At 47.6% G+C, this 27,087-nt stretch overlaps 1 protein-coding gene across 1 annotated transcript; it reads right to left on the bottom strand.

Annotated features, from left to right (window-relative positions):
* On the bottom strand, positions 1-27,087 carry LOC134586259 (uncharacterized). The gene is made up of 7 exons (XM_063441751.1): positions 27,028-27,087; positions 9,928-10,073; positions 3,953-4,049; positions 3,450-3,554; positions 1,487-1,617; positions 251-892; positions 1-91 (listed from the first exon to the last, which is right to left on the bottom strand). Exons 1-7 carry the CDS (start codon positions 27,085-27,087, stop codon positions 1-3), a joined length of 1,272 nt encoding a protein of 423 aa, XP_063297821.1.

Below are 27,087 nucleotides of genomic sequence, written 5' to 3'. Positions count from 1 at the left end.
TTACCACACCTTGAAAACATCTTCAGAATTCAGAAGCAACTTTTCAACACCACACCGTTCATCTGGTTGTCTTAAAGCCCAATCAGTGACCCTACGGGCATGAAAGAGAAAAAAAAAAAGTTAGCTAGTGTTCAATCTATACTACATGCTTTTGTAAAAAACAAAAACAAAAAACAAAAAAACAAAAACAAATTAAAAACAAAAACAAAAACCTTGCACAACAAATGTTCACACCAGAACAATTACTCACTGACTTGATGTCGTACTATTTGCAAGGCTTCTGGAAAGATGAAGGTCATAACTGTCCCAGATGATACTTTGCTTTGGTTCTACATATTCAGGCTTATGGAATGTGCCATAGAGAGAGGAATCATGTTGTGTTGTATAGAGATCAGGAATCTTTGATGGCTGGTTGTCAGTTTGAACACTGCAGTCACGACAATTAATGGAATTCTTAAGACTATCTCTGGAAACTGATTTTTGTATGGATCTGGACCATGACATAGGTTTGTTGGAGTAAAGAATAGGTTTAGCAGTGTCTTCTTTTTCTTGATCGGTCATCTTCATATGAGAACATGGCATGGTTTTTGCCATATTAAGTGGCAAGCTAAAAACTGATTTTTTTGTACTATTTGAAGAATATAGAGTATCATTGTTTACGACAGGCTTTGGAGGCTGATTTAAACACTCATGGTCTAGATCTGTACAAGGTAAGCATTCCTGTAAAATTTTGATTTGAAGAGTCAGTGGACTCCAGTTTCTAAAAGCATCTTCCCGGGCAGGTTTATGTTGAGGAGTCTCCAGTTGAGGAACGGAGCCAAACTCATGAATTGTTAACGTAGCAGATGAATTTTCTTGAAATTTTGTTATGGGACATTGTCCAGTGGGCCTGCTGGAAAAATAAGACAGGTTGAGTCTAATCATCATGCCATTTTGAATGGCTCCCCTCACTTGTGGTGCCCCTCTTGTTTGATACAGTCATGGTTATGATGCTTGGAGTGTTCCTTTAAATAGGGTCATGCAATAGATCTTTCTCCACTTTCTCTTAAGAGTAGAGTCCCTCGCTAGTTATTGACCTACAACTCCAATAATTCTCTGAATGCAATAGAATGCCAGAGAAGTGTGGGTGTTATAGTTCAACATCTGAGGAGGGATTTGGGATACCTGCACAAAATTTTGATATGGAAAATTCGCCATTTAGGTTTTCAGTTTATCTGCTATGAAGTTAATTTGAAGGAACATGACAACCCCATGCCAAATGTAGTCAAACTTCTGTAAGGTCTATTTGAAAGTTGTGGATTGGTACTTGTATAAAAAAAAAATAAATAAAAAAAAATAAAAACAACCTATTTTTGTCTGGGTAATCTAGGCAGATTCAGCTTGTTCTAAAACAGTCAAGCACAAGCTATTGTCAACCTTTCATCATACAGTTGTAGTTATTCCAAGCACTTACTAGGTTATTCAATAAAAAAAAAAATAATAATACCCGTTTACAGTGTAGTTCTGATGTTCTGAAAACTTGGGTCCTTCAATGGTGTGTTGAGAGGTTAAGCATATAGGCTTTGGTGGACAAGGTTGATTTGACAGACTAGACAGCCAATCAAAGTCATTCACATCCTACAGTAAAATATATAGTAAACACTTTTATATTATTAAGGGCACAAGTATTGGAGTGCTATACATAAGCAAGATGTTTTGCAGGTTAAACATGCTGTACAACCAAGACCAAGTTCTTCGTTTAACTTACTTTATTTTTAACACATTTATTAGGAGTAAATTGCATCAGTTTTTGAAAACTAGTGATGTCCCGAACGGTTCGATGGCGAATAGTTCCTGGCGAACATCGCATGTTCGCTTTTGCCATGGACGGCGAACATATGCGATGTTCGGTCCGCCCCCTATTCGTCATCATTGAGTAAACTTTGACCCTGTACTTCACAGTCAGCAGACACATTCCAGCCAATCGGCAGCAGACCCTCCCACCTCCTAGACAGCATACAATTTAGATTAATTCTGAAGCTGCATTCATTTTTATTTTTTTGTGTGATTATACATTATCCCCCCATAGCCAGTAACCTGTGTTTATTATACATTATCCCCCCATAGCCAGTAACCTGTGTTTATTATACATTATCCCCATTATCGTTGGACCTAGGCAGCATGATGTCTTAGGCTGGCCCAGAGAGTGAGTGAATAATATAATATATATGTTCAGAAACATTAGTAATATATGTAAATCGGGTTCATGCAAAGAGGGTGAAAAGGTATTAAAGAAAAACCACACTTATTGCATCAAATTTACAAAGCCAAACTTTTAAAAGCTTTCCTCATTTCTTTCTCGGGATGAGGAATATATCAGTTGTAGACTGAGGATTTCCATCTGCCCAATCTTTTAATAATATGCACTGGAGTGTCAGTGTTGAAGGAGACCGAAGCTGCCCCTATTCTAAATGAAAGACCCGAGACATGGATACAACCCAATCTTAGGAGTAGTGTTCTGATGTAGAAGATGAATTTAGCCGTAGTCATAGGGATTCAGTGAGAGTAGTGGTGAAATTTGTGTGGGTAAGTAAGAGTCAAGTATTTTAACTGGGCACTAGTTCTAGGTGGGATAAAGTGGTATAGCGGATGGATGAGTAGTTTGGTTCGTTTTAGCGGTTTGTAGAGAAAGTATATAGTGATCGTGATTTTTAGCGATATCCAATATTTTTAAGGTGGTCCCAGTGCCACCACTCATATCTGGTGTCACAATAGCTTGCATTTAAAAAAAAAAAACAAAAAAACTTTTTTGACTGTAATATAATAGCAGTCAGTTTCCTTCACACGTGTGCGTTTCAGGGCCTGCCAGGGCACAGTGTCACACCAGTACAAATCATATCTGGTGTAACAGTAGTGTACATTTAAAAAAAATAAATAAAAATACAGGGGGCTTGTTGTCACCTTTCGGGGACCCTTGGTGTTGTACGTGGCTGGGTGGAGGAAGAGACCTTCAATGACAGTGAGGAAAAGGAACAACCTTGTGCAAATGGGGAGTTTGCGGTTGTGCAAATGGACTGTTTGCGGTGCGTTAAACGGGGAGTTTGGTCTGATGTTTTAAAGCAAGTTATTCCAAACAATTTAGGAATGTTAGGTGATTTATGCTCTTTATGGATTAAAACCAGACTGCATCAACTATGTAATTTTCCATGGGAGTTTTGCCATGGATCCCCCTCCGGCATGCCACAGTCCAGGTGTTAGTCCCCTTGAAACAACTTTTCCATCACTATTGTGGCCAGAAAGAGTCCCTGCGGGTTTTAACATTTGAATATATATAATATTGAAGTCTATGGCGGTTCGCCCGTTCGCGATCATTTGCGGAAGTTCGCGTTAGGAAAATTTCATGTTTGCGACATCACTATTGAAAACACATATTGCAGCACTTTATCTTAATACAGAGCTCAAATGTTTACCTTAAAGGAACTTGGCCAGTTATTTAGGTCATACTTGAAGGTACCAAGTGAATCAGAAGGAAAGAGACTTTGGTCAATACAACTGGCTAGCTCAAATACGATTGCCTGTACAGAAAATAGTATCCGTGTAAGCAAATCAAGACATGACATAAAAAACACACACCGATAAACTAAGTGTAGCTACAACTACAGGGTATTTAAGCTTGTACAGATTAGCTCTATGTTAATCTATAGTGAAAGAGCTTTCTATGGAGCAAGGTGTTGCCTCTAACATTTCAAAAGTATACATTTCCATCAATATCTACAAGTTAGTAGAAGTTCCTGAAGAGGAAATATTTATTATTTTCACATAAGTCAACTGTAAACAGACAATTTAGGTCAACTTAAGTTGGAAAAGTGACAACGTTTTGCAACCTTGGCCCATAGATACTACCATAAACTGTACCCCTTCTCCCCCCCCCCCCCCCAAAAAAAAATATTAAGTATCTGGCTATAGCAATTACCTTCAATAGCTGGCCTGATGAGCGCTTCTTCTGGATTCCCACAGCTCTTAGAAACAATTTTAATAGATTCATAACAGTAAGTGATGTCACAGCAGATCTAGAATACAAAAAAAGGGAGCAAAAGCAAAATAAATTAGTCAGTTAACAAAAAAAACGACAATAGTCTTATCTGTGCATAAAGCGTAAGAACAAGCTTGATCGGTTTCAAGGTACACTGCATTGTTCAACCATTCATGGTACCCCAGCAACACCCAGCTCAAAGATGAACTTAAGAATAGAGACCTCTACAGAGGTCTCTATTCCTTTATTGGTCACATTAGTAAAAGTAAACAGACATTTAATGGCGAATTGTAAATGTATTTTGATAAGCTTACTTGGGGAAAGATAAATCCAGTTAGCAAAACAGAGGACTTTGCATATTGTTACAGGTTACATAGAGCATGAAATTAATTGTAAGTACGTAAATTTACTGACCAGACTAGAATTGGTGAATTCTACTCACCAAAACCAATTCAATAAGTAGTTCTGGTGACTATAGTGTCCCTTTAAATATGGAAATCTCACATACGGGCACCAATTCAGGAAATTATCTACTAAACAGGTAAAGGATAAAAATGTTTTCACAAATTACCTTTTCTTATTTCAGTTGTTTAGTAGATAAATCCCTTGTTATCCTTATGTGGGACTGCAATATTTAAGGACACCAAATAAGGGATACACAAACATTACACACACACACACACACACACACACACACACAATTTATAATTAAGAGGTCCACCCCAGCCTCCCTACCTTGCTCTAGAAGGGCTGTAGTGGATCCTCAGTCCCTGTTGGTCAGTGGTTGCTTCTGGGATCACTGCTCTTCCTGCACAGGTCCCTCGCAAGCCCTGTAATGACCCAGAGGCTGCGATGACATAACCCACTGCCGGCTCACTGCAGGGCAAAGACCGTCAGATGCACACAGTCTCACACACAGTTACAGGCAGACACCAAATAAGGGAGCCATCTACTAAACACATAATCACAGATATACAGACACACACACACAGGCAGACAGTCACAATCACAGTTACACACAGCACACCCGATCACTTACTGTCGGCTTGGGCTGGAGGGGTTGTAGATTCAGTGAGTCCCTGCTGTGTTTTAGTTGGGGAAGCAGGGACGCCTTCTTGCTTCCCCTCTGTGTGAGCAGTAAGAGGCTGCATTTAGCTCTTCCCCCACCTCTCCGTGCAGGTCTCCTGCTCTTGCACCCAGCCCCTGCGTGTGTGAGCGGTGTTGGCTGCCCGGCGCCCCTGCTGCTTTGGCAACCTGTGCAGCTCACAGAACCACAAGCTTGGCCAGCCCTGGTGGCACCCCCCTACCTGATAGCACCTGGGGCAGACCGCCCCCTCCTTAGTATGCCACTGTGCGGAGGGCATAATAGTCAATACACGTTTTCCCACACATAGGCAAACACAAGTAATTACATTTTAGAGGTAAGCAAAGGAGTAAGTGACTTTGTATGTACAAGTAGGTCAAGGTCTCAAACTGAAGAATCAATTTAAAAAAAAAACGAAAAGAAAACCAGCAAGAGATGCCAGTACTTGTGTTGGGTAAAAGGTGTGGATCTTTATTAGCTGCAAAAGCAGATTCTGCAGCAAAGGACAAGTTTCTAGGGATTAAAGAACCAATAGTCATCTCAATGACGTGATCTTGGTTCAGTGGTCCTGCAGTTTTAACCCTATAAGTTAAAACATTTACCACTTACAGCGCATTCTAACTTACCTGTCCTGTGATTGCATTGTGCCCCATGTGAAACTGCAGAAGCAGGCACATTATGTTGAGCCACAGTTGGTCAGAGAGACTAGTAGTGTCTCACCAAACATGGCTGCTCAGCCACCTTAAAATAATAAACACACAACAACCCTCCCAAACAAAGACACACACACACGAAAGATTGACAGTTCTCCTTTAATAACCCAACCCACCACCCTGCCAGAATGCTATGCGGAGTATGTAACCAATCACACCAGTTTTACATTTATTGTCCTTTTAGAACATATGGCTATTATATAGGACAGCTTCTCAAAGTAGACAAGCTAAAAAAATAAAATAAAACCCAGAAGGAACCAAATGCATGCTAATAAGCACAGCTAATTTGACCAAGAGGACACCCCACCCTATATTAACCAGGGTATTCACCAAGATAGGAAGCATCAAATGCAAAGTGAGTTTCAAACTTAAGGTCAAAATAGCCAACATTATAAAGAGAGGAAATAAATAAATCTCCAAGTAAGTTACATTTCCAGTTCAGCAATTTGTCTAGAGTTTGAAATTCACCATAGGGTTTATTTATTTACAAAGCACGAGATTGAATCAGATTAAAGTTTTGGTAAAATTAACAAATTTGGAAAACCTTTTCACTGCAGCAATAATCAGAAAATGGGCCTAAATTTTAGAATACGGATTTTACATTTCTACAGAGTCTCAGAAAGAAGCCTCTCTGCATTCACAACTAGTTCCACTTTAGTGAATTAACCTGTAACAGCAACTGCAAAACCTATCCAGATTCACCCCACCGGCTGCAACTTACAGGGAATGAGCCAGCTTGGACTAAGGTTGCACATATACAGCGAGGGGAGTGGGCTGATATCCACAATTAATTAGGGCCATCACAAACACATGTTCTGAAGATGCTTGTGTTAAAGGAACACTGTAGTCACTATAGAAAATTCATGTAATTGAAATTATTATAGTGCAATCAATTCGTAACCGCTTTTCTTGTTTGAGGGCTTGAAAACGTGGCTTGCAGCCATTGTCCCAAACACTCCAATTCAGTGAGCCTTAATTTTAATTTCATGTCTGACATACCCATGCATAGCATGAACTACCTCTTGCACTTCATCCCCCTTTTATGCACATGGACTTTACACCTATTGCACTGTGGTTGCACAATACTCTTCCCCTTGCCCTTTCCTGCTCATGCTCGCTTCCAGTCCTGCCCCTTTCCATACACCTCTTCCTGGTACTCAATGGCCTGTGGCTGTGTATGTGTGGGTTGTGTTGTTATGGGTGACATGACAGCCTGATAGGAAATGGTCGTGCTATCTCTGGTTCACAGATGCTGAAGAAGTGAGGAGTCCGGTGAGTGGAGGGACCGTGGCTGGGGTTATCCATGGCTAGTCTGTGTACGAGGGAATCATTCACCTCACTAGACAACATTGTATATAAATATATATATGTATATCGCAGGACTGTGCAGGGCCTATTAATTGGATCAGAGTCATCAGATATACTGACTGCTACGAGGAGACTTCAAACACAGATGGAATAAGGTAAGTATATGTTAAATAATTTACTAATTACTGTGGTGGCACTAATATATATATATATATATATATATATATACATATATATATATATATATATATATATATATATATATATTAATAATATGAAACTAGAACCTAGAACAGGGTTATCCACAAACATAAGAATTGTCAGTAATACAAAGTGAATTTCAAATTTAAGTCCAAAATAGCCAAACTAGAAAAATTCTGCAAGTAAGCTTTGCGTCCAGATTTGCTGCTTTGGCCTAAATGTGAAATTCCCTTTGAATTCCAGACAATTCTCACTTTAGTAAACAATCCTGCATAGTAAACTGGAAACTGGGAGAGGTGCACCCTAAGTGCAGCCAGGAAGGGGGTGCAAACAGCCTCCCACTGCTGGCTCTCCACTGTTTCAAATGTAGTGCAGCCAAGTGGTACTGCTGCAGAAGGTATTTACACATTCACACTAACTTGACCAGTCTGTCAGTGTAGCTGAGCATGTTCAGCCTGCTTTGAATGGAGGGGGCAGGAAGTTAAATGCATATTTCGTTTAAACGCATATTTCTGCAATAGGCAGAGAAGTACTTTGCATTTGGGGAAGGGAATGGACATACACAGAATGAGGGGTGAACAGAATGAAAATGTGGATAGACAGACTGAAAATAGGAAGGATGAATAAACAGTAGACGTGTGCAACTCGGACAAATTTCAGACATTGAGAGGTAGGAGTGGGAATGGGGTTGGTGTAGGGGTAGGGGTTGTGGTAGGATTAGGGGTTGGGGTAGTATTAGGGGTAGGGTAAGGAGTAGGGTTAGGGGTAGAGGTAGGGTTAGGAGTAGGGTTAGGATAGGGGTAACCCAACCCTAACCCTACTGCTAACCCAACCCTACTCCTGACCCAACCCTAACCCTATTCCTAACCCAATCCTAACCCTACTTCTAACCCAACCTTAACCCTAACCCTACTCCTAACCCAACCCTAACCTTACTCCTAACCCTACTCCTAACCCAACCCTACTCCTAGCCCAACGCTAACCATACTCCTAACCCAACCTTACCTTTAACCCTACACTAACCCTAACCCTACACTTACCCTAAGTGCTGAAGTTCCGAAGAATCGAACCAAAGTTCCGAAGTATCAAAGTTCTGAATTTCGGAAGTGCCGATCCGAACCAAAGTGCCGAAGTGCTAAAGTCCCGAATTTCAGAATGCCAAACCAAAACAAATATTTTGCCCATGCACATCCCTAACAAACAGAACATGAGCATGGATAGACAGAATTTGATGGTTGGAGGTAGACAGACTGAAAATGGGGTTGACAGAATGTACAGTGAATAAACAGAGAATGGGGGCACAGACTTAAAATAGGAGATGGTATATATATATATATATATATATATCTTTAACAATTTGCAACCTTACTCCAACATAACAATTTAAGTGCCAACCATAAATAACCACGGTAGGGGTATACCCGGATACCCCTACCCCACCAGGTTCTGAGCCACCTCCAGGACTCGAAACCTACCAATCACCAGTGACCACAATTTCCATGTCCATGACGTTCCTCATGGGAGCCTATTTCCTCCTCCTCGGCTCCCTATCCCGCCGCTGTGACAAAACGGGATACCATCATCTATGCCAACGAGAAATCCAGGGAGGGTGGGTGGGACAAACTCGGCCAGGTAAGAAATTAAATGTGCTCTACCTAAAATAGCTGCCTACTTAAGTAGACCAGCCCCTACTCTCCCACAATCCCCCAGTCCTAGCCGGCTCCTCCTAAGCCCGCCTCCTCACCCCTGTCAAGGCCCTCCTCCGCTAAGCTGTGCTTTGGCTCCTTGGGGCTACATGACCGGTGTACAGTCGCCATATGGGCAGTCGGAACCTAGGACAAAAAAAACCTACATACCTAACCCAATAATACGCTGACACTATGGTATATGGGTAAAATTCTTTTAATATAACGGGCAATGACCCCCAACATACTAACACATATATATATATATCTTTAACAATTTGCAACCTTACTCCAACATAACAATTTAAGTGCCAACCATAAATAACCACGGTAGGGGTATATCCGGATACCCCTACCCCACCAGGTTCTGAGCCACCTCCAGGACTCGAAACCTACCAACCACCAGTGACCACAATTTCCATGTCCGTGACGTTCCTCATGGGAGCCTATTTCCTCCTCCTCGGCTCCCTATCCCACCACGGGCTCAGACCTTGACCCCTTAAGCTGTCTGAGCTGCCCTCTGCATCCCCTCTTGCAACCCCAGATTCAGCAGGTCCCAACCTACTGCCGACAGGTGAACACCGTCCGGGTGATAATACCCTGGCAAACCACCTTCCAATTCCTCGTGCCGTACCACCACCCCCCCAGCATCCTCACGAAGCTTGCCATCAAGCTGTTAACTTTACTCCTACATCTATCCAAGGCCGCCTGGTCCCGTGCGTGTCGCCAGTGTAGCCGCGGGACCATCTCCGACCACACCAACATTACCCCGGGAAGCAGATCAAACAGCCTGTTAAGGTCCTGCTTCATCCACTTGACTAGCCTCCATTGCGGTATGAGGCCCAAGTCGTTACCCCCTGCATGCAGTACCAACATGTCGGGCCTCACCCCGCCTGCCACCATACGGAACACCGCTCCGCATACGTCCCTCCAGCAATATCCCCTGTACCCAAGCCATCGCACCGCCAACTGGTCCTTCGGAAAGCCCAGCTGCTGGCCTCGCGCTCGAGCTGCAGTCCTCCTGGCGGCCCAGAAGACAAAGGAATGGCCCACGATCCAAGCGACACGACCTGGGGAAGGAGGAAAGACAGAGTATAAGTACCCCCCATGCCCACCGAAGTCCCCCACGGGCCCTGGCTATCAATCCAATAAACCCAAGCGAATGTATGAGCGAAACCGGACTCCCATCTCCCGATCCTCTTGACCAGCTCGTCCCCAAGCCCAAGGCACGCAGCCTCCGTGGCTGCCCCAATGCGAAATGAATGGGTGCCGTAGGTGCTCGCACTTAACCCCAACCGGAAAACTTTAGTGAATTGGAAGCGGGAGAGTGACGAGCCGTCCGCATGCACCAAGAGCGACCCGTCCACTGACGGCCTCCGCTCCAAATAGTGCACTACTGCAGCCACCGGACACAAGGCCGAACCCGGCAGGGGGCCCAGGGTCACGTCCCGGCCTCCCCCTAGACGTCCGTCTTGGACCTGGCCAAGTGTACCACCAACTTCCCACCGAGTGTGCGAACCCCCGAAGCCTGTACGCCCCCTGACGCCAATCGCGTTGCGCTTACCAACTCCCCAATCCTAAAGGCCCCGAAAAAGGCCAAAAGGAATGCCGCCCTGAACAAAGACACCTCAAACCCATTAAAGCAGATTTCAGGTAAGGCTTGGACTAGACCCCCCAGCACCCGTACCGACACCGGGCGTCTGGTGTCTGGCACCCTACGGCCTTTCCGATAACCCTTTAGAGCCTGCCTGATAACAAAAGCCTTCATAAGGTATTCCCCCCCGTGGAGCTGAAACCAAAACGCCATCGCCGCCATGGTCCTGTCTACTACCGCCGGAGACGCACCGCCCGCCAACAAGTGGAAGGTAAACCACAGGAAGGCGTCCAGTGGTGGCTCCCCCGTTGCTCGCCTCCCCAATCCTTCCCAGGAACGTTCCCATGCACCCCAGACCTTATCCCACGTCCAGCGCCTACGGTACGACCGTCCGAAACCTGGACCACTGAAAACGAGACAAAGCGTCAGCCACCTCATTCAAGTACCCCGGCACATGGCGCGCGCGAAAGACCACGTTAAGGGACATGCACAGCAAGACAAATCGCCGCAATAACGTCACCACTGGCCTTGACAGGTTGTTAACCGCATGCACCACGGACATGTTGTCTGAGAAAAAGACCACCTTCCGGTCCCGCAAGCTATCCCCCCACAGAGCCAACGCTACCACCAACGGGAACAATTCTAGGAAAGCCAAGTTACGCATGAGGGGGCTCTGCCCCCACGCCACCGGCCACTTTTCAGCGCACCATTTCCCACCGAAGTAGGCCCCAAACCCCACGCTACCAGACGCGTCAGTGAACAGCTCTAACTCAGCCGTTGACACGCCGTCCCGCCGGAAGAACACTGTCCCGTTAAAATCCCGCAAAAAGATGTCCCATACTACCAGGTCGGCCCGCATGGCCGAGGATACCAGTATGAAATGGTGCGGGGACCGCACTCCTGCAGTAGCCGCCGACAGGCTGCGGCTAAACACCCTACCCATCGGAATTACCCGGCAGGCGAAGTTGAGCATCCCTATCTGCGATTGCAGACGCTGAAGCGTCACCTTGCGCGCCTGCCGCACCGTGCCCACTGTAGACCGCAGTCCCTCCAATTTGGACAGCGGCAGTCGGCATTCCCCGAGCGCAGAATCTATCTCCAACCCCAAGAAGCTGAGGCACCCGGTCGGGCCCTCCGTCTTCTCCGCCGCCAATGGTACCCCAAATTGGCCCACCACCCATTCAATGGTCCGCAGTAGGTGCAGGCAAGCCGGGGAGTCGGCCGGCCCCACACAGAAGAAATCATCCAAGTAGTGCACCACCGCTCTGTCTCCCGCCTCAACCCGCACCACCCATTCAAGAAAAGAAGTAAACTTTTCAAAGTAGGAGCAAGAAATGGAACATCCCATAGGGAGGCACAAATCCACCTAATAGCCCCCTTCGAAAAAACACCCTAGCAGGTGGTGACACGCCGGGTGGACAGGGAGCAGACGAAAAGCCGCCTCGATGTCAACCTTCACCATAAGAGCCCCACGCCCGGCCCTCTTTACCAGCTCAACCGCCTGGTCGAATGATGCATAAGAGACCGAGCACAGCTCCCTATCGATGTCATCGTTCACCGACCCGCCCTTAGGGTATGACAGGTGGTGAATGAGCCTAAACTTCCCAGGCTCCTTCTTAGGGACCACCCCGAGAGGGGAAACCCGAGGGCCCTCCAGTGGTGGTGCCTGGAACAGTCCTGCCATCCTACCCAACATAACCTCCTTGCCCAGCTTGTCCCGTACCACTTCTGGAAATTCCGCCACCGGTTTTAGATTACGCGGGCACCCCGTGCCGTCCCTGCCCCGGAACGGGATAAAGAAACCCTGCCTGAACCCAGCCCGGAGGAGCTCGTCCGCCCTATTACCGTAGCGGCTTAACCAAGGCTCCATCGCGTCTAGCTTCACTGGAGTGAGTCCCCGGGGCAACGGGAATCCCCCCGCCTCCGACCGCGGACGTAGTTCCTGCCCCTCCCGACCTACCTTTTTTTAAACAGCGCTGCAACCTGTGTGCCCCCCCACAGCCCGAGCATTCGTGCTTAAATCTGCAGGAAGCGCCCCATTTGCATTGGCCTTCATTGAAAAGCCAGCATAGTCCCTTTTGCTCGGCGGCCGACGAGGCGGACTGACCCTTTGCGCCAGCCGCATGCTGAAAGGGTTGCGCCTTTTGCGCCATCATCAGCTTCATCCAGAGAGGCAGGTCCATCTGGTCCCACCTCATACCCGGATTAGCCGCCAGCCGCTGCCGGAACTGCTCGTCATACCGCCACCATGCCAGCCCGCCATAGGTGCGGTATGCCTCCCAAATCCCGTCCAAGTAGCAAAACAGGGAAGAGCACACGCCCGGCGACTTCTCCCCTATCACGCCCTCAACCAGTTCCCAAAGGATTTTGGTATCTTGCGATACCGCTTCCGCTTCTCTTCTTCTTCTTTCTTCTCATCTTTTTTATCCTCCTCCTTAAGGTCAATAAAGTCCTCCAAAGGAAGGAGGGAGAAGATCTCGCAAAACTCCCCCTTCCAGATTTTTTCTTTCACCTCCTGCTTGAGGTGGACCCCGAGTGGGCCAGCAAACGAAACGTACGCGTGCTGCCTTGCCACATCTGACAACCCCCCGGTGAGTTCTACCCGATCGCTCCCTGCCTCTCCTGCGCCGTGCCCGGCCCCCGCCTCCTCGTTGCCTGCCGACACCGCCGATGTCCCCCCACCGGGTCCCCCTGCTGCCGCCCCCTGCTCCCACACCTGCCCTACGTTGTCCCCGGCACCACCCCCCGCCCCCAGTGAGTGGAGTAGTGATTGTAGTGTTTGTACTAGCACGCTGGAATGTAGTGATGCGCTGGACTCACCGGCCAAGCCCCTCGATCCAGAAGCGCCCGGGGCTGCGATGGGAACCGCTGTGCTTCCAGGAAGAGCAACGTCCACTGAAGTCCCGCCAACCGGGGAGCCCACCCGGTGCCTCACGAACACTGATGAGGAGCGGCTCCGAGACCTGGAATGAGGAGAAGAAGTCCTGGGCAGGGTGTACTGTTCCCCACCGACCGTCCCGACCCAGGGAGCGCCTGCTATCCGCCAAGGCCTCCCGCTGCCTGCTGCTCTGCCGTCGCCCTCCTGAGGCCCCGCCCCGCGGGCTACGACTCCTACCGTCTCCTCTCGAAGCCTGCCCCCGTCAACCGTGCCTGGGGGACCCCAACCTACCCCCCGCTGAACCACCGGACAAAGACCTATGGCGTTGCCGCCTCCCAGGATGCCTACCTACCCTTGTGCCCCTAACCGGGGAGGGTCTATTGCCGCTAGACCTAGAACCCGACCCATCCCTAGACCTGACCCGCCTAAGCCTTCCCCTCTCAGCCTCCGAGCTACTGCGGGCCCCACTATCCTCACCCCCACTAAACCCAGAAAAACTACCCCTACGCTCCCCGCCCCACCATCCTCTCAGAACCCCTGGGCCTGCCTGAACCAGATGCTGACTCCCCACTTACCCCCCCTGTTCTCCCCTTTCTGGTCTCCCAACTACCGGACCCCCGTGTAGCTGCAGCCTGCCCCCCAACCTCCCCCCTCCGCCCACGGCTAACCGGACCCCCATGCGGCCCCCCCTCACTTGCCACCTGCATCCTAGTGGAAACCTGCCCCATCCCCCCCCTTACCGCCCGGGCACTGTCCCCCAGCTGCCTACCCCCAGTATCCAGCACCTCAAAGGGGGGCCCTGGAGGACCCCAAGCACTTGCCTGCCATGTCTTGCCCGCCTGAGGCCTGCTCCGGGCCGTCCTGCCCTGGGCCCCGTCCCTTCCAGCCTCCAGTAGCGGGGCCGCCCTCCCGGGCCGCGCCCCAGTCCGTCCTGGCCCTGGAGAGGGCCGTTCGTCTGCTGCTTGACTCCCAGTGTCTGGCGCCACCCCCCCCCCGCTTCTTCGGCCGCCACCCGCCGGTGCGCACCTCGCCGAGGCCCCGGCCGCGCCGTGGGAGGCGGGGCCTCAACCACGGGGCCAACGGGCTTGCTGCTGCTGCTGCTTCCGCCGGCTGACTCCAGCCCGCCGGCAACTCCTTCCTCCGGTCCGGTTCCAGGACTTAGACGCCGTGGGGGGGTCTCCTGGCTCATGCAGGCCTCCCTCCGCCGCCATCTCTTCCCGCCGCCGCCTGCAAGAGCTGATCCAACTGGGCCCGCACCCAGCCCGCGTCCTGTCGCAGCGGCGCCGCCCGGACTCCAGCCAGCAATCTCTCCACGTCCTCCATGGCCCTGCAGAGGAGACAAAAAAAGAAAAAACCCTACCCAGCAAAGCAGTGAGCACCAGGGTGCACACAAACTCGGCCAGGTAAGAAATTAAATGTGCTCTACCTAAAATGGCTGCCTACTTAAGTAGACCAGCCCCTACTCTCCCACAATCCCCCAGTCCTAGCCGGCTCCTCCTAAGCCCGCCTCCTCACCCCTGTCAAGGCCCTCCTCCGCTAAGCTGTGCTTTAGCTCCTTGGGGCTACAATACAGGGCCTCAAATAATTCTTGCATTGCGACCCTATATTCAGTAGTTTTTCTGTCAACCTCTGTACCTGGCTGGTACACTTTGTGATCAGTGTGTACTGGGCTATTCTTGGCTCACGTGACAAGAGGAGGAAAAAATGGTGCTGTCAACCCTTTGTGGGTCTAAAGTAGGTTTAGATGCCTGACAGTGATACTGCTAAAATAATGTATTTTAGAATTAAAATCCAGCATATTTCATCTCCATGACTTTCTCATAATATCCCTCATCCAAATTTAAATGAAGCACCCAGAGTAAGATAAATAATTTGTGCACTTTCCAAGTGCTCTATTTAAGTGAGCGTATTTTTTTACATTTTGTTATCAATTGGTTTCATAGTTCCATTGTGACAAATCAGGTTGATATCTTGTCAGATTAATATCATTGAAAAAAAACAGAGCGCACAAGGTAATCTCGATTGTCGCGTTTTTATTGCATGTTCTAAAAATATTTGGCCTCATCTGCCTATACTATTTAATGACTCATATAAAATTGTTATTTAAAGTAATGTAATAAAAACAGTTAAGATAAGATCCACTGCTTTAGGGAACATGCTATTACTAAACCTAACCAGTTCTAAAAATCACCACACCTATCTATGTGCACAAGCATGGGAGGCATCGCTTTACCTGGTGTGATGTGGTTATAGTGGGTAATAGCTTTGCATGTTTTATTAAATTACTCAGCAAAGTAATTTCAAAGTTGCAACACGATCTATTTTATTTATTTACTTATTTTGCCATATGGCTTTTTTCCTTTTCCCATTGACAATTTTAAACAAATCGCTCCTTATGTATTCTCTCACCTGCTGTTGCACACATTTAATTACAGTTTCCTCGTTTCATAAGGAATTTCGCTGTACACTTAATTTACTTGGCTACATAGCTGGATATATTTGCTTGATTTACCGATGTGAATTCTCCTTTAAAGATATTGTTTGTTTTTGCTTTCTTTCATGTTTGTGTTTTTGACCCTATAGTTTTCCTTTAACCCCTTAAGACAAAAAAAAATGTAAACAAACCACAGAATTTTACTATATGTCTGTTCAACAATAATTTACCTATTTCATACTAAGTGCACCCGCATTTATTATATATCATTTTGTTCAGGGGAAACAGAGCTTTCATTTCATATCAAACATTCATATATGGAACTCCATTTTATATGAATACAATCTAAAAAACTTCGAAAAATAAAAATATTTCTTATTTTTTACATTTCTGCATGGCAATTTACCTGTTAATGTCAGAATACTGTTTGGTTTTCCTGCAATAAAACATACATATTTGTATTCAGAAATGTCTCACGAGTAAAACAGGTCCCCCCATGTGTAGGTTTTATGGGGTTTTGGAAAGTTACAGGGTCATATATACGGCTTATCCATTTATGCTTTTTCACATTGAAATTTGTCAGATTAGTTTGCTGTGTCTAGGCTGCCTTTGAGACCGTATGGGAGCCAAGAAATGAAAACTATCCCCATCATGGCATACCATTTGAAAAAGTAGACATCCCAGGGTATTCAAAATGGGGTATGCCCAGTCTTTTGTAGTAGCCACTTGGGCACAAACCCTAGCCAAAGTTAGCATTTCTTTTTTTTTTTTTTTGCATTTTTCACATAAAATCTGTACTTTCACTGATAATATTATTGTTAGTATATAGTTTACTGCCCTGAAACACTCTTAGTTCTGTTCAGTGATGTCTCACAAACACCATGGTACCCCCCATGTATAGGTTTTATGGGGTTTTGGATAGTTACAGGGTCATTTATACGGCTTATCCATTTATGCTTTTTCACATAGAATTTTGGCAAAGTGATTTTTTGGGCCTATCTCGCATTTGAGAGAGCATGGCAGCCTGGGTAATAACATTTCCACAATTATGGCATACCATTTTCAAAAGTAGGCAACCCAGAGTATAACAAATGGTGCATTTTATGATTGGTCTAACCACTTTATCAGAAATGAAGGGCCCACATAGCGGTTATAGCTTTATTTGTGCTTTTTCACACACACAAACTCACTTTTCACAGGACATTTCATATTCCTGATAAGAGTTATTGAAACAAAGCCTCACTATTTGTATTTAACATTGTCTCCTGAATGTAACTGTACCCCCATGTACTAGATTTTCTGTTTTTGGGGGGAAGCCACTGGGACAAAAATATTAGATGTCCTTCTCAAAGTTGGAAATTTGACAAAGTGATTTTCTGGGCCTATCTCGCATTTGAGAGAGCATGGCAGCCTGGGTAATAACATTTCCACTATTGTGGCATACCATTTTCAAAACTAGGCAACCCAGAGTATAAGAAATGGTGCATTGTAAGATGTTTGGTCTAACCACTTTATCAGAAATGAAGGGCCCACATAGCGGTTATTTGTGCTTTTTCACACATGAACTCACTTTTCTCAGGACATTTCATATTCTTGATATGGGTTATTGCAACAAAGCCTCACTATTTGTATTTAACATTGTCTCCTGAATGCAACAGTACCCCCATGTACTAGATTTTCTGTTTTTGCAGGGAAGTCACTGGGACAAAAATATTAGATGTTCTTTCCAAAGCTGGAGATATGACAAAGTGATTTTCTGGGCCTATGTGGCTTTTACAGAGAGTATGTCAGCCTGTATAATAACATTTCCACCGTTATGGCATACCATTTTCAGAAGTAGGCAACCCAGAGTATAACAAATGGCATAATTTGAGATGTTTGGTCTAGCCATTTTAACAGAAATGCTGGGCCCATGTAGCGATTTCTACTTTTATTTTTGTCTTTTTAATCAGATAATTGCGTTTTCACTGGAAATGTCATAATCCTGATATCTGTAAGTGCGATAGAGACTTGGTATTTTGATTTAACACTGTCTTTTGAATATAACAGCACCCACATGTACCATGTTTCCAGGTTTTTAATATATCTCAGGAATAGAACAGTACCCCACATACACTTTGTTCTGAAGGCAGAGAGGGGCAGAGAGATCTTCCATATTACATAGAGAGTTAAAGTGTGAAAACTATTTTTTGTAACCCTTTCAGTGCTAATCGCATCATTAACCCTGTGATTAGTTTTTTTATTGAGAAGTCACATTTCAAGTACTACAAATGTAGTATTTTGAGTTGTTTGGTGTAGCCACTTTAGAATGGATAGCGTAAACAGGGACAGGCCAAGGTCAGGGGATTCCAGAAGTCAGAGTAGTCGGTAAAACAAGCCAATGGGGCGGTACAGGCAGCTTACAAAGCGTAGTACAAGATTCAGAAGTTCAGCTCTGTATGGTAGACAGTGAAACAGTCTGTTATGCAGAGGGCGGGTAGAGATGGGCAGGTTGGGCAATAATAACTGGAGTCCTTTCAGACTCCTTTCTTGTAGCAAGCACGGCACTTTCTTTGGGGAGCTTTTTTACTAGGGGTGGGTGGGATTCGGGAAGGGAAGTGTTTGCCACAAAGTCTTTGGAGAACTCCTGATTCCAAAGTGGGATTGGGGGGCTGGGTAAATAACATACGGGACAAAAAGCTTAGTGTGAATTCGAGGAAAGGGCAGAGCCTACCTATGACCTCTTTTGTATAGAGGACATAGGCATTGAAAATTGCAATCTGGCTCACGTAGATTGCAATTTTCATGTACCAAGTCCTAGTTTTTCGGTTCACCAGATAGGGCTGTATGCATTGGTCAGCCAAGTCTACTCCCCCCATAAACTTGCTGTAGTCTGCAAAGCACTTCGGCTTTTCCAGATGCTCAGTGCTACCTCTCACAGACACTGGCACTGTACTTTCGTCATGCATCGTAGACAGCATGTGTACATCTTTCCTATCTCTGAAGCGAAGAGCAGGCCCTGGGGCACATGTATGAGTGTGGGGATGGTGCTAGTAATTGGCTATATGTGTTTAGGGGAGTGGTTATGGGTTTGTAGTGGGGCAGGGATCATTTTACCTCAGTGCATTTTGGGATTCTGGCCAGCAAACATCTCTCCTGCCTCTGCGCTCCTGTTTGTCCTGGGCCTGGTGACTTTTCCTGCTTGAGGGATGGCTGTGGATTCACTCCTGCTGCCCTCAGAGCTGCTGCTGCCCTGGATGATGGCAGGCACCTTCAGGAGCAATATGCTCCCCTCCAACCTGTGGCCGCCGGTGTGGGATCACCCCCCTGCGGTCAGACCTCTCCTGGGGCCTCCCACGCGGCTACAGCCTTGATCCCCCCCCTTCGGGCCCGGTATGGGAGCTGGAGCCCAGGCCCAAGGCACTACCAGGCCGCGTGTCAGCTCCATCTGCTCCATCTGACACGCGGCCTGCATCATCTGCCGCCCCCCGGCCGTGGACAGCGGGCCAGGGGGGCCAGAAGACCTGCTGAGGATCCTGGGGGGTCTGGGAGGCCTTCCCAGCCCCCACGTGGTCGGCGCACGGCAGATCCAGAGCCTGGCCGGTGGTGGTGAGTGGGCCCCTCAGGGCCACGTGGGGCACGGCTGTGCTGCCGCTGGGGGGTTGAGGGGGGTCCTCCCCGTGCTCTGATGGCTCCTCTGGGGATGAGGGTTGGCCGGGGGTCCCCCTCATCTCCCCCAGGTTCTGTCCACAATTCCCTCCTCTCCCTCCCTGTGGTGCCATCCCTGGTCCCCTCTCCCTCTGGAGTCCCCCCCTGCCTTGGTGTTTACCTCCTCCTCCTCCCTCCCCTGTTGCTGCTGGTCTGGGTCCCTCTCCTCTCTCTGTGCTCTCTCTCTGTCTCCCTCCCTCCTCCCTCCCCTGTTGCTGCTGGTCTGTGTCCCTCTCCTCTCTCTGTGCTCTCTCTCTGTCTCCCTCCCTCCTCCTCCCCTGTTCCTGCTGTGCTGGGTGTTCCTCCTCTCTCTAAGCCCTCTCCTGGCTCTCTCTGTCTCCCCCTGTCCCTATTCTTGGTCCCTATGTCTCCCCTCTGGGTACTCACCTCGGCTGCCCTCCTCTGCGGGGTGTGAGCTTGCCTCCTCTCCACGGCTCTTCACACAGGATCTGGCTGCAGTTCCTGGGACCGTCCAGCAGATGGCGCCTGGTGCTGCTGCAAGGCTGAGCAGTGCTGAAAATGAAATTAACTCTGTCCTGCCTGGATCGTATTCATTTCCTTTGCCGCGGGAGGTTCCTCGGGCATCGGCTGGTGAGTTCACTAATGTTTCTTCTTTTCAGTCCGGGGGTTCCTCGCTGGGGGGTTTCTGTCAGGGCTTAGGGGTTTTCTTGATCGGTCAAAAAAAAAAAAAAAGAAATTAAAGAAATTAAAATAAATAAATAAAGGGAGCAGGGTGCGCAAGCAGGTAGGGTGTCCCCCCCCATTAAATGGTCAGCTTCGGTTAGTGTGGTCCCAGGCGCTGCAGCCACAGGGGTTTTTGACTGTTTCTAGGGTCACCCTCTCCCGGAGTGGGCAGGCATGTTGGCACCCCTGCTACGGCGTTGGGTGCCACAGCACCTGCTGTTGCTGGGGGGGTCCCTAGCATTAGGTGACCCCCTGGGTGTTGCTGCCATTTCGTGTGCGTCCGCCTCTGTATTGGTCAGGGCCCTTGGGCTTGCACCTTCAACATAGGAATCCAAAAAAAAAAAAAAAAGACAAGGAGAAATACCAGTACCGAAAGATCCCTAAAACTTGCGCAAATTGGATTTGCGCGTTTGCAATCCTTGCGAGTGTAATTGGGGAAAGGGCTACGCAGAAGTGCTCCGCATTATTCTGTTACCAGGATACCATTTGGAACGCTTGTCGTACCTATGGCGGTCTGGTGTGGTGGAAATATGACGAGCATTTCCGTCAACGGTTGGCGGTGCGCACCTCAATTTCGTGGGAACAGATTGACATTGGCCTCTGGCTCTCCACTGTGACCTGCCCGCCACACAGCAGGGTGGGTTCTCGTCCTTTCTCAAGGGGGCGATGGGGAGGGTCCTCCTCCTCACCGGCCGCGAATCAGAGGCCGGGCTGTTGTTGAAATTCAACGACAGTCACTGCAAATGGGGGGCATCTTACCATTTCCAGCACGAATGTTGCACTTGTGGGGGAGCCCATCCCGCCTCCCACTGCTTCAAGCGGGGTAAAGTTGGCGAGATAGGGGATTTGGGGTCAGAGGGCGATGGCGCCAGGGGTCATGAGCGCGATACGCCCTTGGCTCACCAGTTTATAGGAATCGTCGGGCGGCGGGCATCCTACTGGATGGGTTGAGCATGGGTTTTGGACAAATACCGTCTGATTCGCCATTTATCGTACCCCCGAGTGGGGGGGGGGGGGTTTGGTGAATGACGACATCTCTTGGGAACTCTGCCGGGTATCTTAAGCATCCTTTGACGTGGCGGTTGACATGTTCAGGGCCATGGGCCCTGGGGCCTTGTTGGCCAAGGCTGATGTGGATTCGGCCTTCCGTCTACTGTTGGTGCACCCGGAATGTCACCATCTTCTGGGCTGTGTTTTTGTAGGCATGTATTACATGGATATGTGCCTCCCTGTGGGTAGTTCCATATTTTGTTGTTACTTTGCATGCTTCAGCATGTTCTTGGACTGGGTGGTGAGGGAGGAGACTGGGATAGACTCCTTGCTACACTACCTCGCTGATTTCATTTGTGTGGGTCCTGACAATTCGACAGCCTGTGCGCTGCTGCAACGGGTTCTGGGTGAGGTGTTCCATTAGTTTGGGATCCCGTTGGCACACAGCGAGACGGTGAGCCCGGTCACTTGTCTCAGCTTTCTGGGCATTGAGATTGACTCTTTGGCAGGGGACTGCCGCTTGCCTTTGAATGTGATTCAAAGCTGGCGGCGCGAGGGGGCCTTGGCCATGGGGCGGCACGAGATTCAGCTGCACTGCCTGCAGTCGCACCTGGGTGAGCTGAATTTTGCCTGTCGGATCATGCTCGTGGGGCGGGTCTTTAAACGGCGTCTGGCTGCGGCGACAGCTGGGTTCTCCGGGCCTCGCCATTTCATTCGACTCAGTCGGCCGCTGCGGGAGATTTTGGCGGTTTGGGACTCCTTCTTAGCTGCATATCATGGCTGGTCCTCCTGGCAAAGGCCCGAGGTTTCTAACGCCGACCTCCACCTATTTACGGACGCGGCTGGCGCGGTGGGGTTTGGGGCCATTCTGGGCTCACAAAGAATGTGGGCTTTTTGGAGCGTTTCCCCATTTTGGTGGTGGGGGAGGTCTGGCGGTCACATTTTAAGGATCTAAGGGTAGTGATTCAATGTGACAATTTAGGGGTTGTTCAAGCCATTAATCAGCTCACAGCCTCCTTCCCTCCAGTGGTTCACTTGCTTAGGGGGCAATCGCCTCACAGGCGGATCTGGAGGGGACGCCTTGCCGGCGGACTCATGGTCGCTCAGTCTGGCAGAGTGACGGAATGGGTCCGTGGATCAGTTTCCACGGCCACCTGGACGTTATGCTCCTGGGGCCCATGCATGTTGGGGTATTGGTGATTCCTAGTAGGCCATGCGGTGGTGGGGTATTGTTTGCCACCATTTGGCGCCCTGCGGGTCATATCACTATAGGTATTTGACAATCCAGGTTGGATGTTTTTCAAGAAGGGTATGGCGGTTCGGCTGTTGCACTTTTCCTTTGTAGAGAACTGTGAGCTGCGCCCAGTATGCACGGGCCCTCTTTTGGGTTATGCGGATGGGATTTTTTTTCTTTCCCATTCCCAATTTTTGGGGTCTTTCGCTCAAGTCTGATGGTTCTGGGGATTGTCGGCAAGGAATCTTGTGGCATTCCTTTCGGTTTAGCGCTGCCTTGGAGGCTTTTAGGATGGGTATGTCAGCGCACGTGGCGCAAAGAACCGGCAGGGGGTATGGTGAGATGTCTCGGTGAAGTAATGCTGGTTTTGTGGAATTTGTTCAAGCCTTTGGGGGGGTTCGGGTTCAATTCTCAGCGGCGGTGGCTCATCCATTCATTCCTTTGAGGTAGATAATTAAGTACCGCATCCTTGGGTACAAGTAACAATTCCCAGGGTGCACTTGGAAAACAGATAATATGTGGATGTCCTTTTCCTGGTTATACTCCCAGGTGGGATGCGGGTGTCCGTCCGGGAGGTGAGCTATTGGGTTGTGCGCCTTCTGGAGCGGAGGTTCGTTGGTTTGGTACCAGAGGTATGAAATGTGTTCGGCTCCTCCCGGAGCAGGTTCAGCTGTCCCACCTGTCCCTAATATTCGGGTTATCCACCTGGCGGGAATTGAGCTTGGGACGATACCAAGGTGGTGTTTGGCGTCTGCCCCTAAAAGGTTATTGGTGCGTGTTTTAGTTGTTTCGTGATGCGTGGTGTTGGGTTCACTGTATGACCCTGTGTGTTAAGTTATATATGTTAAGTTATGGTTATTTATGTTTAATGTTTTGGTTTCGGAAAAGAAGAGAGATTATGGTTATAGAGATTATTATAATAAGTTCTGGATGTGTTATACAGGACTTGTCGTATGTTATAACAACAGCAGTTAAAAAAAAAAATAAATAAATAAAAAAAATAATAATTAATAATAATAATAAATAAAAATAAGGTCATTTCCCGTATCTTTTGGCAGCGGGCCCATAATCAGTGCATGGTACGCTTCCGTATGAAGCAAACTTGGAGCGCCTTTCGAGGTGTTTGAAGGAAAGGGGATTTTGGTTTGCCACAGGGTGTTTTCGCGCATGTGGCAGCTACTGTGTTTCTGGGTGATGAAGGTCGGGCTAGACCTTTTTTCGTCATGCCATGCAGGAAGTGGTGGAACATGATTTTAGGTTTAAAACAGCGGGGTTTGTGGCGGGGAGCATGTCCTTGCCAACAGGGTTGGGGACCAGATGGAATGTCAGGAGATGGACAAGGTGGGTCTCAACCTCCCCTGCTCTGTAAGGTAAACTTTTAAGTTACCGAATAGGACGTGCCCACCGAGCAAAAAGCCGGCTGGTGGTAGAGCATTTAAGATGATGGGAATTTTTGGTTTGGACGAGGGGGGAGGCGAGACACCAGTGGGTAAAGTTTTGGTGCATAGGCACCTGGTTAAGTTCGTTGGCAAGGACGGTTATTTAAGTTGGAGGCTGTAGGGCAATAAGTGTAATTTATATGTTAATTATGGTATGTATAGGTATATATTTATATTTTAATTAAAGAAAAAGAATAAAGTTCAGATGAGTCCTACAGTTGTAAGTTTAATAAATGCTGTGGCCTGTTTCATCCAATATTCGTTGTTTGTCATTATTGGGGGGAGAATTGGGGTAGTCTCCTTACTCTTAGTCGCACCACATTCCCCGCTACGTACATACAAGGCCCTGGGGAGTCAGCACAGCTAAACGGACAAGGGCACATGTATGAGTGTGGGGATGGTGCTAGTAATTGGCTATATGTGTTTAGGGGAGTGGTTATGGGTTTGTAGTGGGGCAGGGATCATTTTACCTCAGTGCCTTTTGGGATTCTGGCCAGCAAACATCTTCCCTCCCACCCACCCTAATTTTCAGTTTTTGTTCCGTCACAGCTAGCGGGGAGCGTGTCCTTGCCAACAGGGTTGGGGACCAGATGGAATGTCAGGAGATGGACAAGGTGGGTCTCAACCTCCCCTGCTCTGTAAGGTTAAACTTTTAAGTTACCGAATAGGACATGCCCACCGAGCAAAAAGCCGGCTGGTGGTAGAGCATTTAAGATGATGTGAATTTTTGGTTTGGACGAGGGGTGAGGCGAGACACCAGTGGGTAAAGTTTTGGTGCATAGGCACCTGGTTAAGTTCGTTGGCAAGGACGATTATTTAAGTTGAAGGCTGTAGGGCAATAAGTGTAATTTATATGTTAATTATGGTATGTATATGTATATATTTATATTTGAATTAAAGAAAAATAATAAAGTTCGGATGAGTCCTACAGTTGTAAGTTTAATAAATGCTGTGGCCTGTTTCATCCAATATTCGTTGTTTGTCATTATTGGGGGGAGAATTGGGGTAGTCTCCTTACTCTTAGTCGCACCACATTCCCCGCTACGTACATACATGGTGGAGAGCTGAAGAGGAACCTCTACTGCTTTTGCCTCTTGCCAAGGCTTGGGGGGAACCCCTGCGATTCTTCCTCACTGTGCCACAGGCTAGGGTTTCAAAGCAATATACATTTTTAAATAATTGTATACTGGTATAATAATTGTCAACCCATAGCCTTTATCCCTTATTCAACAAGGGAAGGATTAGATCCCAAACAATCTTGCCACTTGCACCCACAGATTCAGGGCATCCTGGTGGGTCAAGATAGCTATCCTTCTCCTGGTAAATGCAAAACGCCCATGTGTAACCAGTACAGGATTTGCATAATTTATAAAATTTAACGCCATATCGGGACCGCTTAGATGGAATATATTGCTTAAATAGCAGTTGACCTTTAATTTCATAAAGGGACTCGTCAATTGAAATATCTTTATCGGGGACATAATTTTCTGAAAATTTGTCGTGACAGGAGTTGGATAAAGGGATGAATTTTATAGAGCCTGTCAAACAGTGGGTCGTTTCTAGGGGGACACAGCGAGTTATCATTAAAATGAAGGAATCGCAGCAGTTCCCTCAGCGATCCCTCAGCATAACCTCAGGGAAACGAGGGGTAGCCAGGATGCGTTGCTTGCTCCAGTAGAACCTGATACTGGGGGTTTTAACTATACCCACCATTAGGGTTAAAGCCCAAAACTGCTTTTTTCTCTGCAACATCTGTGGGTCTCCACATATTCCTGCTAACATGATGGGACCCCGGATGTGGAGAGAGATACTGCATGGTAAACAAATTTGTTTGCTGAGCCATGAGCTCAAATATATCGTCTGACATAAAGAGCTCAAAAAAACGAATTGGCTCGCAGTCGTCCACTGTTACAGTGATGCCAGGTGTAACAGTGAACGGCGGTATTTCTGGGGCCATCATGTTTGGAGGCACCCATTCTCCGCCTGGCATTGGGCTTGCTGAGCGTCCTCTTGTGAGTGGTGGTGGGGCACCATCACCTGAGGTCTCACTCAGAGGCTCAATGTCAGAGGCAGTGATAGTGTCACTGTCTTGCAGAGTGTCACTATCACTGCCTGCCAGATTGGCATACACCTCCTTGGCTGAGTAGCGACGTGCCATTCTAGGGGGACAATAATTAATATACTAAGGGGGTAATCAATTATCTACCAACCTGCCTAACACCTACTACCTGCCCTCAAAAAATAATATAATATAAAGGCAGCTGCAATCAGTACACTGAATCTTAGATCTATAAAAATAACCCTAAAAAAAGGTCAGTCTGAGCAGAGAGCCCTCTGATCACAGTGATCACTGATACAGTACTGTACAGCAGATGTACTGTACAGTATAGTGATCACGGCAGCGGGGAAAGGGTTAAGGGAGATTTGGGTTGCTGCGACTGGCACAAAGGATAAAAAAAAAATTTGATCCCCCCAAAAAATTAAATATAGTACAAAAGTACTAAATGCCCTAATCAGGCTGATGACAGTAATATGCTGTGATCAGCACTGAAAGGGTTAAATAAAATATATATTTTAAAACTTTTTTTTCACAGGAGCTGCAAAAGCAACGATCTCTCTGCCTCCCTCTCTCTCTCAGATCTGAGATCATTGGCTGACACATACTAACAGTGATCACAGTGACTGGCTGTCACTGTGATCACCTCCTACAGATCGTGGTAATTGGCCACAGGGGGAGTACCTGGGTGGTACAGGCATGCCCCCCACAGCGATCTGTAGGGGGCTAATGGCTGCAGTTACATGTGTCAGCCAATAGGCTGACACATAGTAACACTGATCACACTGACAGGCTATGGCAGCCTGTCAGTGCGATCAGACTGCAGCCTGAGCAGTCTGAGCAGATCGCGGTCACTGACTGCAAGGGGACTGCCTGGGGGGCATAGAACGCCCTGCGGTCTTAAGGGGTTAAACAGTGGTTCAATCACAATATATTAATATAATAAGGCAGTATATTAAGGCCGATAACGCTAAGTATATTTTTTGTTTTATTGTTATTGTCCAGTTTGAAAAAGGAAGAACACTTACCTGTGGAATGTCTGGATATGAAGCTACTTCTCTGTTCCTTGGTCCTTCATGTAAGGCCAT

The sequence above is a fragment of the Pelobates fuscus genome, chromosome 2 (assembly GCF_036172605.1).
Source record: "Pelobates fuscus isolate aPelFus1 chromosome 2, aPelFus1.pri, whole genome shotgun sequence".
Taxonomy (NCBI): Eukaryota; Metazoa; Chordata; class Amphibia; order Anura; family Pelobatidae; genus Pelobates; species Pelobates fuscus.
This window is presented reverse-complemented; position numbering and strand designations above follow the sequence as displayed.